General features: G+C 43.5%; 1 protein-coding gene across 2 annotated transcripts in view; it reads right to left on the minus strand.

Moving 5' to 3' along the window:
* Atrn (attractin) overlaps positions 1–15,019 on the minus strand; it is a 103,225-nt gene extending 88,206 nt beyond the window's left edge. For both annotated transcript variants that reach the window (XM_070006873.1, XM_070006872.1), the window contains exon 1: positions 14,499–15,019. In XM_070006873.1, coding sequence (XP_069862974.1) covers positions 14,499–14,887 — 389 coding nt within the window. In that variant the 5' untranslated portion in view covers positions 14,888–15,019. The remainder of the gene's footprint in view (positions 1–14,498) is intronic.
* Between the last annotated feature and the right edge of the window lie 817 nt (positions 15,020–15,836).

Here is a 15,836-nt window from a genome sequence, read left to right on the forward strand (position 1 = left end):
CATATTTCAACCTAAAATTAAGCAAGGAAATAAACAACTTAAAACTTATTTGGAAGCAGAGCACCAGTGGTCCATTCCTATAATACTAGTTACTCAAGTGTTTGAGATCTGAGGATCAAGTTCAAAGCCAGCCTAGGCAGAAACTTTCATCTCCAATTAACCAACAAAAAGCAAAAGTCTGAAGATCACTCTCCCTCCCCCTGAAAAAAAAAAATCACACACAGGTGCAAATCTCACACAAGTATATGAGAATATATTTAAACAATGTTAACTGTTTCTATTTATAACAGCAAAAAGTTGGACAACTAAATGTTTATTAGCAGAATGGATAATCTGGAATTCTTTAATGAATGTAATTATGAATCAATTAGACCTACACATATGAACAATGACAAATCTCAAGTATATTATTAGATGGGGAAAAAATGTTTCAGGGCTGAGCATGGTGGTGGTGGACACACCTGTAATCCTAGCTACTCAAGACGTGGGAATCATGAAGATCATGTTTTGAGGCCAGCCTAGGCAAAAGTTGGCAAGATCCTATGTCAATTGGCATACTTGTAATGGTGGTTCATGTCTATAGCCCTACACTAAGGCACAGTTGGGAGAATAGTGGACCAAGACTGACCTCAGGAAAAACTCAAGACCCTATTGAAAAAACAATGAAAGCAATAAAAAATCATGAGTATGGCTCCAGTGGTACAACATCTGCCTAGCAAGTGTGAAGCAAGTTCAAACACCAGTATGAGGGTAAGAGAAAGTCACAGAGAAATTTTTTATAAAGTTTAAAAATACAATCTTGTGTCAGATACCAGAGATTCACACTTGTAATACTAGCTACTCAAGAGTTTGATATCTAAATGATAAAAAAAAAAAAAATCAGTAAACAAGTGGTTATTGCCTGGCACTGGTGGTTCATACCTGTTATCTTAGATAGTAAAAAAACAGAAATATGAGGATCATAGTTCAAACCTAGCCCAGCAGGAATGTCCATGACACTCGTCTTCAATTAATGACCAAAAAAAAGATCTAGAAGTGGAGCTGGGGCTGGGAAGGTGGCTCAGTGGTAGATCACTTGCCTTGCATACCTGAGGCCCTGAGTTCGATTCCTCAGCACCACATAAGCAAAAAGAAAAAAGCCGGAAGTGGCACTGTGGCTCAAGTGGTAGAGTGCTAGCCTTGAGCTGAAGAGCTGAAGGACAGCGCCCAGGCCCAGAGTTCAAGGCCCAAGACTGGACCCAAAAAAAAAAAAAAAAAAAAAGAAGTGGAGCTGTAGAGCACCAGCTTTCCGTGAAAAAAATCTAAATGGCAATGCCCAGGCTGAGTTCAAGCCCCAGTACAGGTTTTATATATAATGAGCCTGGAAAAATGGCTCAAGTGGCAGAACATTAGCATGGAAAAGACAAACCCCAAGTTCAAGCCTCAATACTGTCCAGAAAATGTGTGTGCATGTGTGTGTACATTTATTTTTTTGTAAATTGGCTGGTGGTACTAGGGTTTGAATTCAGGGCCTCCAAGTGCTCTACCAGTTGAATCACTTCCATTCCTTTTTGCTTTAGTTCTTTTTCAGTAGGGTCTCCACATTTTCCCAGGGCCAGCCTCAAACCATGATCCTCTCACCTATGGCTCCTGTGTAGCTAGGATCATAGACATGTACAACTATTCCAGGCTTAAGATTGGGTCTCACTAACAGATAGTCTCTAATTAAGAGTTCTTCAGATCTCAGCTACTCCATTCCTAGTAGCTGGAATTATAGGTGTGAACTACTACGCCTGGCTGTAAACATTCCTCATATATACCTACATAATTTGCTTTTATTGTAAACTTAGGCAATAAAAGAAGAAACTTGCAGCTACTCAGGAGACATCTGAAGATTTGGCTCAAAGCCAACTTGAGGCAGACAAATCTCTGAGACTCTTTTACCTCCAACTAATCAGCACAAAGCTGGAACTAACAGTGTAGCTCAAGTGGCTGAATGCCAGCTATGAGTGAAAAAGCCAGGCAAGAACTCAAATCTCAGAGTTCAAGACCCAGTACCCCCCCCACACACACACACACACTAGCAAACCTGCAAGGAAAACAATAAGCATCAACTTTACCATACTAGTTAGTTACCTCTGGGGAGAAAATAAAATAAACCCAATTAGGTATGAATAACAAGAAACCTTTAGTTGGTATCTATATACTATTTTACTGTGTAGAATAAAATTAATATGAGAGAAATGCAGCAAAGCTGAGCAGTTGGTTCACAATTATTTTAATCCTTTGCATTTCTTCCTTTTCTCTTTCTTCATTAAAAGGAAATTAAAGTCCAGAAACTAAACTAGCACCAAACATATGATCACTTTAAGGCAACCAAGTACTTTTTGTCAGTTGTAGTCACAATTTCTCAAGCGGTAGTACAACTGCTGTTCTAACTAAAAGACAGTAATGATATCTATTAAGAGAAGCATAAGACCCAAGTGTAGCCGGGCACTGGGGGCTCACGCCTGCAATCCTAGCTACTCAGAAGGCTGAGATCTGATGATCACTGCTCAAAGCCAGCCCGGGCAGAAAAGTCTGTGAGACTCTTATCTCCAATAAACCACTAGAAAACTGGAAGTGGCGCTGTGGCTCAAGCGGTAGAGCACTGGCCTTGAGCTGAAGAGCTGAGGGACAGCGCCCAAGCCCAGAGTTCAAGCTCCACGACTGACAAAAAAAAAAAAAAGAAGACACAAGTGTATTTAAGTACAAGTTATTGAAGTTTATCAAATGTATCTAATAATGCCTCACATTGGCCTTTGTCAAGATTTCTGATCAAATTCTGTATATAGCTTTGTAAGTTGTCTTAAGTACTTCAAAAACCAATGCTAAGCCAGACACAGGTAGCTCACGCCTATAATCCTTGCTACTCAGGAGGCTGAGATCTGAGGATCATGGTTCAAAGCCAGCCCAGGCAGGAAAATCCATGAGACCTATCCCTAATTAACCACCAGAAAACTAGAAGTGATGCTGTGGCACAAGTGAAAGCGTGCTTGCCTTGAGCTAAAGAGCTGAGGGACAATGCCAAACCCACAGTTCAAGCCTCACAACTGACAAAAAAAAAAAAAAAAAAAATCACAATTGGTGGCTCACACCTGTAATCCTAGCTACTCGGAGGCTGAAATCTGAGGATAATGGTTTAAAGCCAGCCAGGGCAGGAAAATCTGTGAGACTCTTACCTCTTAGAGCACTTCCCTTGAGCTGAAGAGCTGAGGGACAGCTCCCAGGCCCACGACCAAAAAAAAAGGAGAATCACAAAGAGTGAACAAATGAGACAGTGTTACTCACTAGACACTTTGTTGAGAATGAACTATACAACTTCTGGGTGGGAATGAGAGGGGAAAACTGGAAGAAAGCAAGAGAAACAATGACATTGTCCAAAAATAATGTATTCTTCACCTGAGTTATATAACTGTAACCCACCCCCCCGGTACCTCACTTTTAAAATAATATTAAAAAAATTTTAGAGGCTGGGAAGGTAGCTCAGTGGTAGAGTGCTTGCCTTGAATGCATGAGGCCCTGGGTTTGATTCCTCAGCACTACATAAGCAGAAAAAGCCAGAAGTAAGGCTGTGGCTCAAGTTATACAGTACTAGCTGCGAGCTGAAGAGCTGAGGGACAGGCCCAGAGCTCAGGCTCCTCAACAGACAAAAATAAATAAATAAATAAAATAAAATAAAAATTAAAGGAGAATCAAGTGACAAGTACAGCCATTTGGGCTTTTTATTCATAGAAGAAAAAAAAGAAAACCTGTCCACTCAGGAAATGAGTTAATTATAAAGAAATGCTTACAAATAGCTGGTAACTGCTATAATTTAGAAGCAAAATGCAAATATTTTTGAAATTTTTTAAAGCACAAGTGCATGAATGTCTTTTTTTTTTTTTTTTTTTTCAGTTGTAAGGCTTGAACTCTGGGCCTGGGCGCTGTCCCTCAGCTCTTCCAGGCGAGCACTCTACCACTTGAGCCACAGTGCCACTTCCGGTTTACTGGTGGTTTACTAGAGATAAGAGTCTCACCAACTTTCCTGCCTGGGCTGGCTTTGAACCACAATCCTCAGATCTCAGCCTCCTGAGTAGCTACAATTACAGGTGTGAGCCACTGGAGCCCAACTAGAATGTCTATTCTTTAACAGCATAAGAGAGTAAAACTCAGTATTTCAATGTGCATTGAATACCAAAATTAAAAATCATTTTTTAAACTGTTACAGATCATGTTTTTCCTTATAAAACAACATGCACCACACATTAAAGTGGGTACATCATCAAGCAAGGCTATACCCAGAGACTGAGAAAGTCAAGTCCTCAGCTCCTAACTCTGCTTATCCTCCCTCTTCTAGAAGTTGCTCTGATCTCAGGAAAATTCTTCACAGAACAGCAATGATAACTAATAGTTTCTGGCCCTACAGCTTCATTATGCAGACAAGACAAAGCATTTCCTTCATAAATGTCCCTAGAGGAAAAAAATTTCCAGCAAAAATCCTAAGATCCACTCTCATCAGGCAGCTTAGGTCACATGCCTATGTCAAAACACTAACTACAGCCAGAGATTGGAATGCCCTAATGGGTGTGTCCTTGGTTAAGGTCACACCTGGAAGCTGGACATTGTCAGGAAATGAACACAGAAGGTCATTATCTACCATCTTCCAGACTCATCTTCTTCCATTGCAGAACAATATTCACAAAGTATGTTCCAATTATATCCACTTAAAGGTTTGGAGGTATACCCAAAAACGTATGAGTCCTAATTTGGCAGCTGGATCTATGCAGATGCAATTGGGTTAGGATGAGTTCATATTTGTACATACAAATATGAGTGATGTCAAGAAGGAAAGGATGGAGGGAAAGTACCATGTGATGTAGGCAGAACAGAGAATAGATGAATCTACAAGCCAACAAATGTTCAGAAGAAGCTAAAGAAGGGCATGGAACAGATTCTCCCCCTAGAGTCTTTAGAGAGCAAGACTCTATGATTTGACATGTACCTTGATTTTAGACACATAGCCTTTAGAACCATGAGAAAAACAACTTCTGTATAAAGTCACCAGTCTGTGGGACATTGTTTTAACACCCTAGAAAACTAATACAACAAGTATGAGGATCAATGGCTCTTGGCCTTTGCATAAACTTTTCATTGCTTCTGAAATGCCTTCTCCCTCAGAGGGTCTATTCACACTCAACTTTTTAGATCTGCCCAAAAGTCCTCTCCTTGTGATGACTTTCATTAGAGCCTCCAGACTTAGTCTTCCCATCACATACTAATCCAGCACTGCAAATTGACTATTATTTTTTATCATGAAATGTCTAATTGCCTATGTCATTAACTGTCTTCCTTTGAGACTTAAGAACTTGCTAAGGAAAGAACAAAGTTTGATTCTCTCCTACTCTCATATCCTCAAGTCAGGACATAGTATCTAACACTTAATCATTTGAGGGCCAAGTATGGTGGCTCACACCTGTAGTTCCAACTATTCAGGAAGAAGAGATCAAGAGAGGATTGCAAATTGAGGCCAGCTCAAACTGGCCAAAAATTAGCAAGCCCTCATCTTAACAAATAATCAAGGAGTGGTGATTCATGCCTATATTCCAGTTACACAGGAGGCAGAGGGTAGGGGATCATAGTCTGAGGGTGGCTTTAAGCAAAAATGTAAGATCTTATCTGAAAAATAACTAAAGCTAAAAAGGGCTGTGGGGGAGAAGAGGCAGAGAGGAGGAGTGGTTAAAAAACAGTAGAGTCTGCCTATCAAGCATAAGCCCTGAGTTCTAACAGTGCCACATAAAAAAAAAATAGACCATTTGGAAGATATCTATGAACTGAACAAGTTGACAACACAACTCACAAGAGAGTGACTGATATGATTGGGAGAACTAGCTATTATAGAGAACTGAAGATGGATTTGGAATGTAGAATTTCAGTAAGTAGAGAAGAAAGTGGGGTTGGTAAGTAAGGAGAGTGCTAAATTTAATGAGATGGCAGAAAAACTATAAGTAGAGGATTTGGTAAAGGGAAAAGGGATCTAAGAGAGCAGAAGCCTTCTTCCTCTGAGGGATATTTTACAGGTAATAAGAGAAATGTTGAGTCAGATACTGGTGACCCATGTTTGTAATCCTAGCCACTAAGGAGGCTGAGATCTGAGGAACTTGACTCAAAGCCAGCCCAGGCAGGAAAGTCCATGAGACTCTTAACTCCAATTAACTACCAAAGAGCTGGAAGAGAAGATATGGCTCAAGTGTGAGAGTGCCAGCTTTGAGAAGAAAATGTCCCAATACTGGCAAAATGGGACATGCATTTTAAGAGATTCATATGGCAGAAGAATGGACTAAGGATGAAAGGCCAGGTGCATTAGACAGCAGCAGAAAAAATAAAAAGGAGCAGACTAAGATGATTTTAGACACGAGACACTATGTTGAAAATGAACTATCCAACTTGAGGGTGAGGATGAGAGGGGAAAATTGGGAGAGAGTGAGAGAAGGGATGACACTGCCCAAACAGAAACATACTCTTTACCTGACTTATGTAACTGTAACCCTTCTGTGCATCACCTTTATAGTAAAAATAAAAATATAATGATGATAATAATAAAAAAAGAGAGAGGATTTCAGAGAAACTGAACTGGTAGAAAGGGGCACACTTTGAAACTGTGACCTTTGGTTAGCTAAAGTAGGATTTGTAATTTCATAAAGTATAAAGAAAAAGATTTTTTCAATGAAGGTGTTTAGTGTTAATGATGACTCAATATTCAGTAACAGCAAAACATCCCAATAAAGATGCCTAGCAAACAGCAGAAGACAGAAATTCAGGAGAAATATGAGAACAGAAGACTTACATAAGTTGGGCACCAGTGGTTTATGCCTATAATTCCATTACTCAGGAGTCTGAGATGTGAGGATTGAAGTTTAAAGCCAGCCCACCAGCCCAGCAAAAGCTGGAACTGGAGTCATAGTTCAAGTGGTACAGTTCCAGGAGTGAGCAGAAAAAAAGCAGGACAAGTGTAAGACCCTGAGTTCAAGCCCCAGTACCACCACAAACAGAAAAAGACATATGAAGGAGAGGGGGAGGGAAAGTGGGAGAAAAATGAGAGAGGGGGTAACAAATTCAATTAGAAATGTACTCAGTACCTTATGCATGTAACTATAACCTCTCTGTACATCACCTTCATAATAAAATTAAATTTAAAAAAGGACATATATCAGTCATATGGAAAAAGACCTTTTAAAGTGTCATAAGAAATACATTATTTTGGGCTGGGAAGGTGGCTCAGTGGAAGAGTGCATGCCTTGCATGCATGAGGCCCTGGGTTCAATTCCTCAGTACCACATATGCAGGAAAAAGCCAGAAGTGGTGTTGTGGCTCAAGTGGTAGAGCGCTAGCCTTAAGCCAAAGAGCTGAGGGACAGCACCCAGGCCCAAAGTTCAGGCACCACGACTGACCCAAAAAAACAAAAAGAAGAAATACATTTTATTATTCCTCCACTCAACAAGTATTTATTGAACACTTTGTCCCAAGCACTATTTTAAGCTCTCGAAGAATACTGAATAAAACAAATAAAAGTCCCTCCTTCATGGAACTTACAGTCTACTGAGGGAAACAGATGAGTCTAAACTGGGCTCATGAACATAAATTAAGAGCTTCAGGGTAATACTACTATAAGAAATACTACTATAGGCTGGGAAGGTGGCTCAGTGGAAGAGTGCATGTCTTGCATGCCTGAGGCCTTGGGTTCGATTCCTCAGAACCACATAAGCAAAAAGAAAAAAGCCGGAAGTGGCGCTGTGGCTCAAGTGGTAGAATGCTAGCCTTGAGCTGAAGAGCTGAGGGACAGCGCCCAGGCCCAGAGTTCAGGCTCCATGACCGGACCCAAAAAAAAAAAAAGAAGCCGGGCGCTGGTGGCTCACGCCTGTAATCCTAGCTACTCAGGAGGCTGAGATCTGAGGATCACGGTTCAAAGCCAGACCGGGCAGGAGAGACTATGAGACTCCTATCTCCAATAAACCACCAGAAAACCGGAAGTGGTGCTGTAGCTCAAGTGGTAGAGCGCTTGCCTTGAGCTGAAGAGCTGAGGGACAGTGCCCAGGCCCAGAGTTCAAGCCCCACGACCAACAAAAAAAAAAAAAAAAAAAAAAAAAAGAAATACTACTATAAGAAGCAACCAAATTTTACCATTTTCTTCAAATTTTATTTTCAAAAAGTAATTTGTGCCAGGCACACTGGTGCTCATGCCTATAACGCTAGCTACTCAGGAGGCTGAGATCTGAGGATCACGGTTCAAAGCCAGTCCCAGGCAGGAAAGTCAGTGAGACTCTTATCTCCAATTAACCACCAGGAAACTGGAAATGGAGCAGTGGCTCAAAGTGGCAGAGCACTAGCCTTGAGCAAAAAGAGCTCAGGGACAGAGTCCAGGCTCTGAGTTCAAGCCCTAAAACCACATACACACACACACACAAAATATTTCCAAGCTTAACACATGGCGGGAGGATGGGGGGGGAAGGGGAAGTTGTGGGGGCCACAGGGGGATGGTTTAGTGGTAATGAACACCTAGCATGCACCGGCCCTGTGTTCCATCCCAGTGTGTGTGTAAGGGGAGGGGGGGTGCACTCCAAGCTTCAGTTGACCCATCTATGAAATTAAATTGACTTCATTCTAGGGACCAAAGGGGACAGTTTCTAAAAGGTACCTAGTACAATGTGGGAGGGGGGAGTGGAGAAATGGTTGAGAAATGATGGGAGCTACTGCTGTAACAACCACTACTATATTACTTGCATGTGCTAGCACAAAACAAATTCTGAGTAAGTGCTTTCTTCTTCTTCTACAGAAGATACATCTTAACAGCATGGGAAATTATATGGCCCCAATTCACTAAGCTATTCTTTTCAGTCCTCCCAGGAGTTTTGTACAGTAGGAACTTAAAAGAATTAAATGCATATTAATGTCACAAATGACTTAATTTAATATCTTTACTTTCTAACTTTACATAGGCATATTCATTCTTCAAAGAAAATTTCAATGGTGATATGAAAAGTAGGAAAAATGGTCAATGAATTAAGAAGATTCACATAAAAATTGATAAAAAGGGGAATGGTGCTATGGCTCAAGTGGTAGAGCGCTTGCCTTGAGCTGAAGAGGCCAAAGACAGTGCCCAGGGCCCCAGAATTCAAGCCCCATGACAGAAAGAAAGAAAGAAAGAAAGAAAGAAAGAAAGAAAGAAAGAAAGAAAGAAAGAAAGAAAGAAAGAAAGAAAGAAAGAAAGAAAGAAAGAAAGAGAGAGAGAAAGAGAGAGAGAGAGAGGGAGGGAGGGAGGGAGAGAGGGACGGAGGGAGAGAGGGAGGGAGGGAGAAAAAGAGGGAAGAGGGAAGGAGGGAGGGAGAGGGAGAGAGGGAGGGAAGGAGGGACGGAGGGACAGACGAACGGAGGGAGGGACGACGGAGGGAGGGAAAAGAAAAGAGAAAAACATTGATAAAAGGGGTACTGCCTTAGAAATCATCCATGTAGGTCTGGGAAGGTGGCTTAGTGGTAGAGCGCTTGTCTTGCATGCATGAGGCCCTGGGTTCGATTCCTCAGCTCCACATAAGCAGAAAGAAAAAAGCCGGAAGTGGCACTGTGGCTCAAGTGGTAGAGTGCTAGCCTTGAGCTGAAGAGCTGAGGGACACTGCCCAGGCCCAGAGTTCAGGTCCCACGACCGGACCAAAAAAAAAACAAAAACAAGAAATCATCCATGTAAGCTGGGCGCCAGTGGCTCACGCTTGTAATTCAAGCTACTCAGGAGGCTGAGATCTGAGGATCACAGTTCAAAGCCAGCCCCAGCAGGAAAGTCCATGAAACTCTTATCTCCTATAAACCACCAGAAAACCAGAAGTGGTGCTGTAGCTCAAGTGGTAGAGTGCTCTCCTTGAGCTGAAGAGCTGAGGGACAGCGCCCAGGCCCAGAGTTCAAGCCCCATGACCGACAAAAAAAAAAAGAAAGAAAGAAAGAAATCATCCATGTAAGATTTTCATTAAACTGACACGATTTCCCTTATCCTATGTAAGTAATCATTTCTATAGCATCCATCCTTTAGAAAACAAATTAGATAGCTAACTGCAACATCTGACAATTTAAATTTTATACAACATCCTCAGTTTCCTGAAGATTAAAATGGTACCATGTGGCTGGATGCTGATGGATCACATCTGTAATCCTAGCTACTCAGGAGACTGAGACCAAACCCCAGGACCAGCACCAAAAAAAAAAAAAAAAAAGGTACAATATATATAAAAATGCTTAACCAAGTCACTGCATACAATGTAAAGTCATAGTTTTAGTGAAATCTAACTCTTTATCATCCAACTTTTTATTCAATTAATGAAAAGACCTTAACTTGATGCCATTCTAAATCAAAAAGGTAGACTGGAGATTTGGCACACCTACCTAGCATTGAGGTGTGAGGTTCTCTCACACCTGTTACCCTAGCTATTCAAGAGGCTAAGACCTGGGGATCATGGTTTGAAGCCAGCCTGGGCAGGACAGTCATTGAGACTCTTATCTCAAATTAATCACCAAAAAGCCAGAAAAGGAGCAGTGGCTCAAGTGAAAGAATACTTGCTTTGAGAAAAAAAAAAAAAACAACTCAGGGACAGGGACAGTCCATGCCCCTGAGATGAAGCCCCAGGAAACTCTCTCTCTCTCTCTCTCTCTCTCTCTCTCTCTCTCTCTGTTCTAAACAAGAATGGCACTAATTCCTTTTACTAAAAAAGTCTTGTAAGTTAAATAAAGATATATATCATTGTAATCAAAACCAATATTTAACTCTTCACCTAAAAAAAAAAAATCTTTCAAATGCTTTTATAAAAGACTAGCAACACAACTTCTTCATTTTTAAATGTAAATTCCAGAAGCCATTTAATATAGTATCATTAGGATCAGTCATAATTGTTTGCCTAGGAAAAAGCACTGACATCAGCTAGTACCAGCCCAAAGGGAGTATCCACCCAAGGGGGAAATCTCTGTCACTTACAGGTGACACCACCATTTAAGACAATAATGTTTTGTCATGCCTATTTCCTCTATATACAGTGGTTCTTATCTGGACTGTGTAAGTGGACATTCACACCTGATTCTTTCTCTGGCAATCTCCCACATAGCCAGCTGATTCCAACACTTCTATGTGCCAGGTTTGTACCCTGACAGCACCTCAAATTCAATGTTTGCAAAATTAAAACTGTCTCAGACCAACTCCTCCTGTATGTCTACATTTGTTAAAGATATTACTTAATGGGCCAATATAGGATCTAGTTTTCTTTCCCTCAACATTGCCCTCTCTCTTCCCAAGAGCAAAACAGTTTCAACGGCAGTCAGATTTTACTTCTGCAACACCACCAGTCTCCATTCCCACTATCTATCTCAGGCTTCCATCACCACTGTCCTTGACCACCTGGCTGAGGTCTCTCCTGTAAGTAATTCCCTTCCCATTGCCCACCAAAGGTCTCAAATTCTCAATCCAACTGACAGATCTCCTCTGGGCCTTAACCTGTCTATGTCTTGTCTTGCTTTGTCTTTGCTCTCTCTGCTCCAGCCACCTGGATTTATCTCCAGCCAGTCATGATTCAACTCATTCCCCAGACCTTTTGCCCCTCAGGTAGTAGCACCATCTCAACTCATTCTCACTCCAACTATGCCAAATTCTCTATCCCTATTTTTCACCTTTATAACCTTAAACAAACTTAAACTGACTGTTCTATATTTTCACTCTCAAGTTAGTAAGTAATCTTCACAACAGAACTGTATCTGTCTTGTTTATCATTAAATCTCATGATTTAAAACAAAAGAGCTCTCTTGGTAAGGTACTAGTGGCTCATACCTATAATCCCAGATATTCAGGAAGCTGAGATCAGGGGATCGAGGTTCAATGCCAACCAAGGCAGAAAAGTCCACAAGACTCTATCTCCAATTAACCATCAAAAAAGCTGGAACAAGAGAGATGACTCAAATGGTAGAGCCACTAGCCATGATCAAAAAAGCTGAATGAAAACAGTGTCAATGACTCATGCCTTTAATCATAATCTCAGGAGGCTGAGATCTGAAAATCAAAGTTTGGAGCCAGCCTGTACAGACAAATCAAAAGACTATTATTTTCAATTAACTAGAAAAAAGCCAGATCGAGAGGTGTGGCTCAAGGGGTAGGGTGCCAGCTAAGTATGACTGGCCATGATTTCAAGCCCCAGTCACAGAGAGTAAGACCCGATCTTCAAACCTTGGTACCAGCACACACACACACACACACACACACACACACACACACACACACACACACACACACACACACACACACACACACACACACACACACACACACACACACACACACACACACACACACACACACACACACACACACACACACACACACACACACACACGAAATAGAAAGAAAATACAACTATGTACAGATTATAGATTTAAAGAACTATATGTTGATTCGGTTTGTTTTTGTTGGTCATGGGGCTTCAACTCTGGGCCTGGGCACTGTCCCTCAGCTCTTGCCCAAGGCAAATGTTCTACCACTTTGAATTACAGCACCACTTCCAGTTTTCTGGTGGTTTTTTGGAGATAATAATCTCACAGACTTTTCTGCCCAGTCTGGCTTAGAACCACAAACTTCAGATCTCAGCCTCCTGAGTAGCTAGGATTATAAGTGTGAGCCACCAGTGCCCGGCTATATGCTGATTCTGAAATCCTTTGTTTCTCCAGCCATAAACTGAAGTTCTGTTCATCTATTCACTGCTCTTAGTTCCCTAAATCTGACATTACCTGGGTCTATCATTTTGCCATTCCTAATTTCTCCTCCCTAACTCTCTTCTACATAAATATTAACAAGACTTCACTTTCTGGTCTCCACAATTTTGTAACCTTCCTTCCATCTAGGATCTTTATTCCCAGCTTCACATTTGCAAATCGTACTTGGCCTCAACTGCTCAAATTCATGTTGACCTTCTCCTTTTAGTCTTCCTTGCTTATCCCTTAGCCAGTCACGATTTCTTCACCCCTGAATTTCCACAAGTTCTCCAGTACTTCATTTAGGTCTCAGATCAAATGGCTCTTCAAATAGAGCAGGTGACTCTAGAGAGTCACCAATAGTTATAATTCTCTATCAGACCAACCTGTTTTTATTTTGTTGTTAGCGCTAACCATTATCTGAAAGTATCTTTCCTTTGTGTGAGTGTGTGTGTGCGCCAATACTAGGGCTTGAACTCAGGGCCTTGGCACTATCTCTTAGCTTTTCCACTCAAAGCTGGCACTCTACCACTTGAGCCAAAGCTCCACTTCCGGCTGTGTCTGTGTGTGTGTGTGTGTGTGTGTGTGTGTGTGTGTGTGTGTGTGTGTGTGTAAGACAAGTCTCATGAATTTTTCTGCCCAGGTTGGCTTTGAACCTCTAACTTCAGTTCTCTGCCTCCTGGGTCATTAGGATTACAGGGGTGAACCACTAGTACCCAGCTGCCATTTCACTTCTTTACTTGTTTAACTGCCTGTTCCCTTCCTGCCCCACAAAGGAACATAACAGCTATGGGAATGGAGACCCCAATCTGTCTTATGTACCACTTTTTCCCACCCATCATCAAATGTGGAAGGTATTTCATAAATAGCTGGCAAAGGCATGAATACTCTGTAGTTGTTAAGACTAGGGGTTTTCCGTACATATCTTCCTCTTGCTATACTAAACTCCTGTGGACTAGTCCAAAGTCTGATTTATCTATTTGCATCTATTATCCACAAATCCTTGCACAACTGAAGCAAATATCAGATAACTGCTAATTAACTAATAAGTGATCCCTCCAAGAGGTACTACCCCAAACCAGACCAAGACGTTATTCCATATTGTCTAGAATCCAAGGCAAACAGGAATTTCCTTTCATCCCCTCTCCAGAACAGACCCTGTTCCACTTGATGCCACGGACAGTGAGTTTCAAAAGACTAGTTCCTTACCTTCCTTTTGCCAACAACCATTGGTACTTATATCCCTAAAATCTCACAATCTTACCCATTCCTTTCTATCCCTGTTTCTTCAGAACACACCACATCTCCATCTGTGTGGGGAATTCATCAAGCTCGAGGGCAAAAGGGGGATGTTAAAACCTCGTGCTTAAGTAAGAACTGGCCTCCTCACTCATCTTTTCCTGGATTTCTTGTTTATCCAAAACAGGCCTGCTTTCTGAGACTGGCTTTGATACTCTTTGGGAGCCTAACTCATTCTTCCAATCTAGCCCTCAGCCTCCAAACACCTAGGGTGCCTCCCACTCACGCCTCGCACCTTTTCACCTTCCATCACAGAAAGACCCCAAGCCAGAGACAAAGATCTCCCTGGAAGCAGAAGACCACCGCACACAGCGGGGTGGCCCTGCCCTCCTCACTTTCTGTCCAGCATCTGCCTCTGGCCTGAAGCCGCTTCCAGCACCCCCTCAGCCCCAGCCTCCAGCAGGGCTCGACCCTCCAACTCCACCCCCACTCACCTGAAGCGGCCCCCGCAGTGTTGGCATTGCTCGCCCACCCAACCGGCGGGACAGACGCACTGGCCGGTGCCAGGGTTGCAGCGGCCGCCGTTGACACAGGGCCGGTCACATTCCTTGGCCTCGGCCGCAGCTGAGCCCGATACCACCGCCGCCGCCGCCGCGGCCTCGGCCTCCCAGGACAGCAGCAGCAACAGCGGCGAGAGAAGCAGCAGCCGCGGCAGCGACGGCGACAGCAGCCGCGGGAGACGCAGCCCGGCCCCCAGTCCCGGCCTCTCAGCCCCGGTCACGTTCCCGTCTAGGGGCCGCCCGCCCTTCCTGTCCGCGGGCGCCGCCGTCACCGCCGTCTTCCCCCTCAGCCTCGCCTCAGTCGCCGCCGCCGCCGCCACCATCTTCCCGGGGCTGAGACGGGGCCCCGCGAACACATACACACACACACACACACACCACACACACACACCACACACACACACACCACACACACCGCACGGCCGGCTCAGCTTCGCCTGGCCGTGCGGGGCGGGACTGTGCGGACGGTGGCCGGTGCGGTCAAAGCTGAGGGCGGGGCGGGGTCTGCGCGGTGGGCGGGGCCGGCGTGCGTGCTGCGTGGGCGGGGGGCGTGCGCATCTCGGTCCTGCGGCTCTTGCTGCTTTTCGGGGGGCTGCCTTCCATCCCGAGTCTGGGTGGGGTTGGAACTCTTTCGCTAACGTGGTACCCGAACGCTCTGGTTTTCGCCATTCTCCAGAGGTATCAGCTGGGGTGGTCGCCGTCGCCCGGGAGTGTCTACCTCCCAAACAGGTGTCCTGGAGGGTTGCCCTCCTGCACAACCCGTGCACATCTTGCTCTGACCCTGTTCCAGCCGCAGGGCCTGAAGGGACTAAAAAGCGGCATAATGATGTGGAGCTCTGTGGGTTCCTGAGAAGTGCTTCATTTGCACTCTAAAATAAGAATAACGAAATGACACGTGTGCTGACAACCTAGTATATCTATAAATGCTCAGCAGACTGCCTGGAGACACAGCCAGGGTTCCCTTGATAGCAGGCTGAAGCACTGGTAGACCAGACCATCACACACGCCTTTTATTCTGTGGTTGAAGTTTAGGATTATCTTGAACCCCACTGTTCGTCTTCCAGCCATATTTTCTGAAGAGAGGACAGTTTAGAATTAAGAACTGAAGCATCTCAGACAGCAAACTCCAGAGCCAGAGCCCTTCTTGGTAACTTAAGTGACACCCAATGGAATCTGCACTAGGTCTATGACTCCATTTACCCAATAGAAGAATGTGGTGATAACGGCACTTTAAAAGGCCCTGGAGCTGGTGCCAGTGGCTCATGCCTAATC

Source organism: Dipodomys merriami, unplaced genomic scaffold, assembly GCF_024711535.1.
Source record: "Dipodomys merriami isolate MVZ:Mamm:240054 unplaced genomic scaffold, mDipMer1.0.p SCAF_7, whole genome shotgun sequence".
Taxonomy (NCBI): domain Eukaryota; kingdom Metazoa; phylum Chordata; class Mammalia; order Rodentia; family Heteromyidae; genus Dipodomys; species Dipodomys merriami.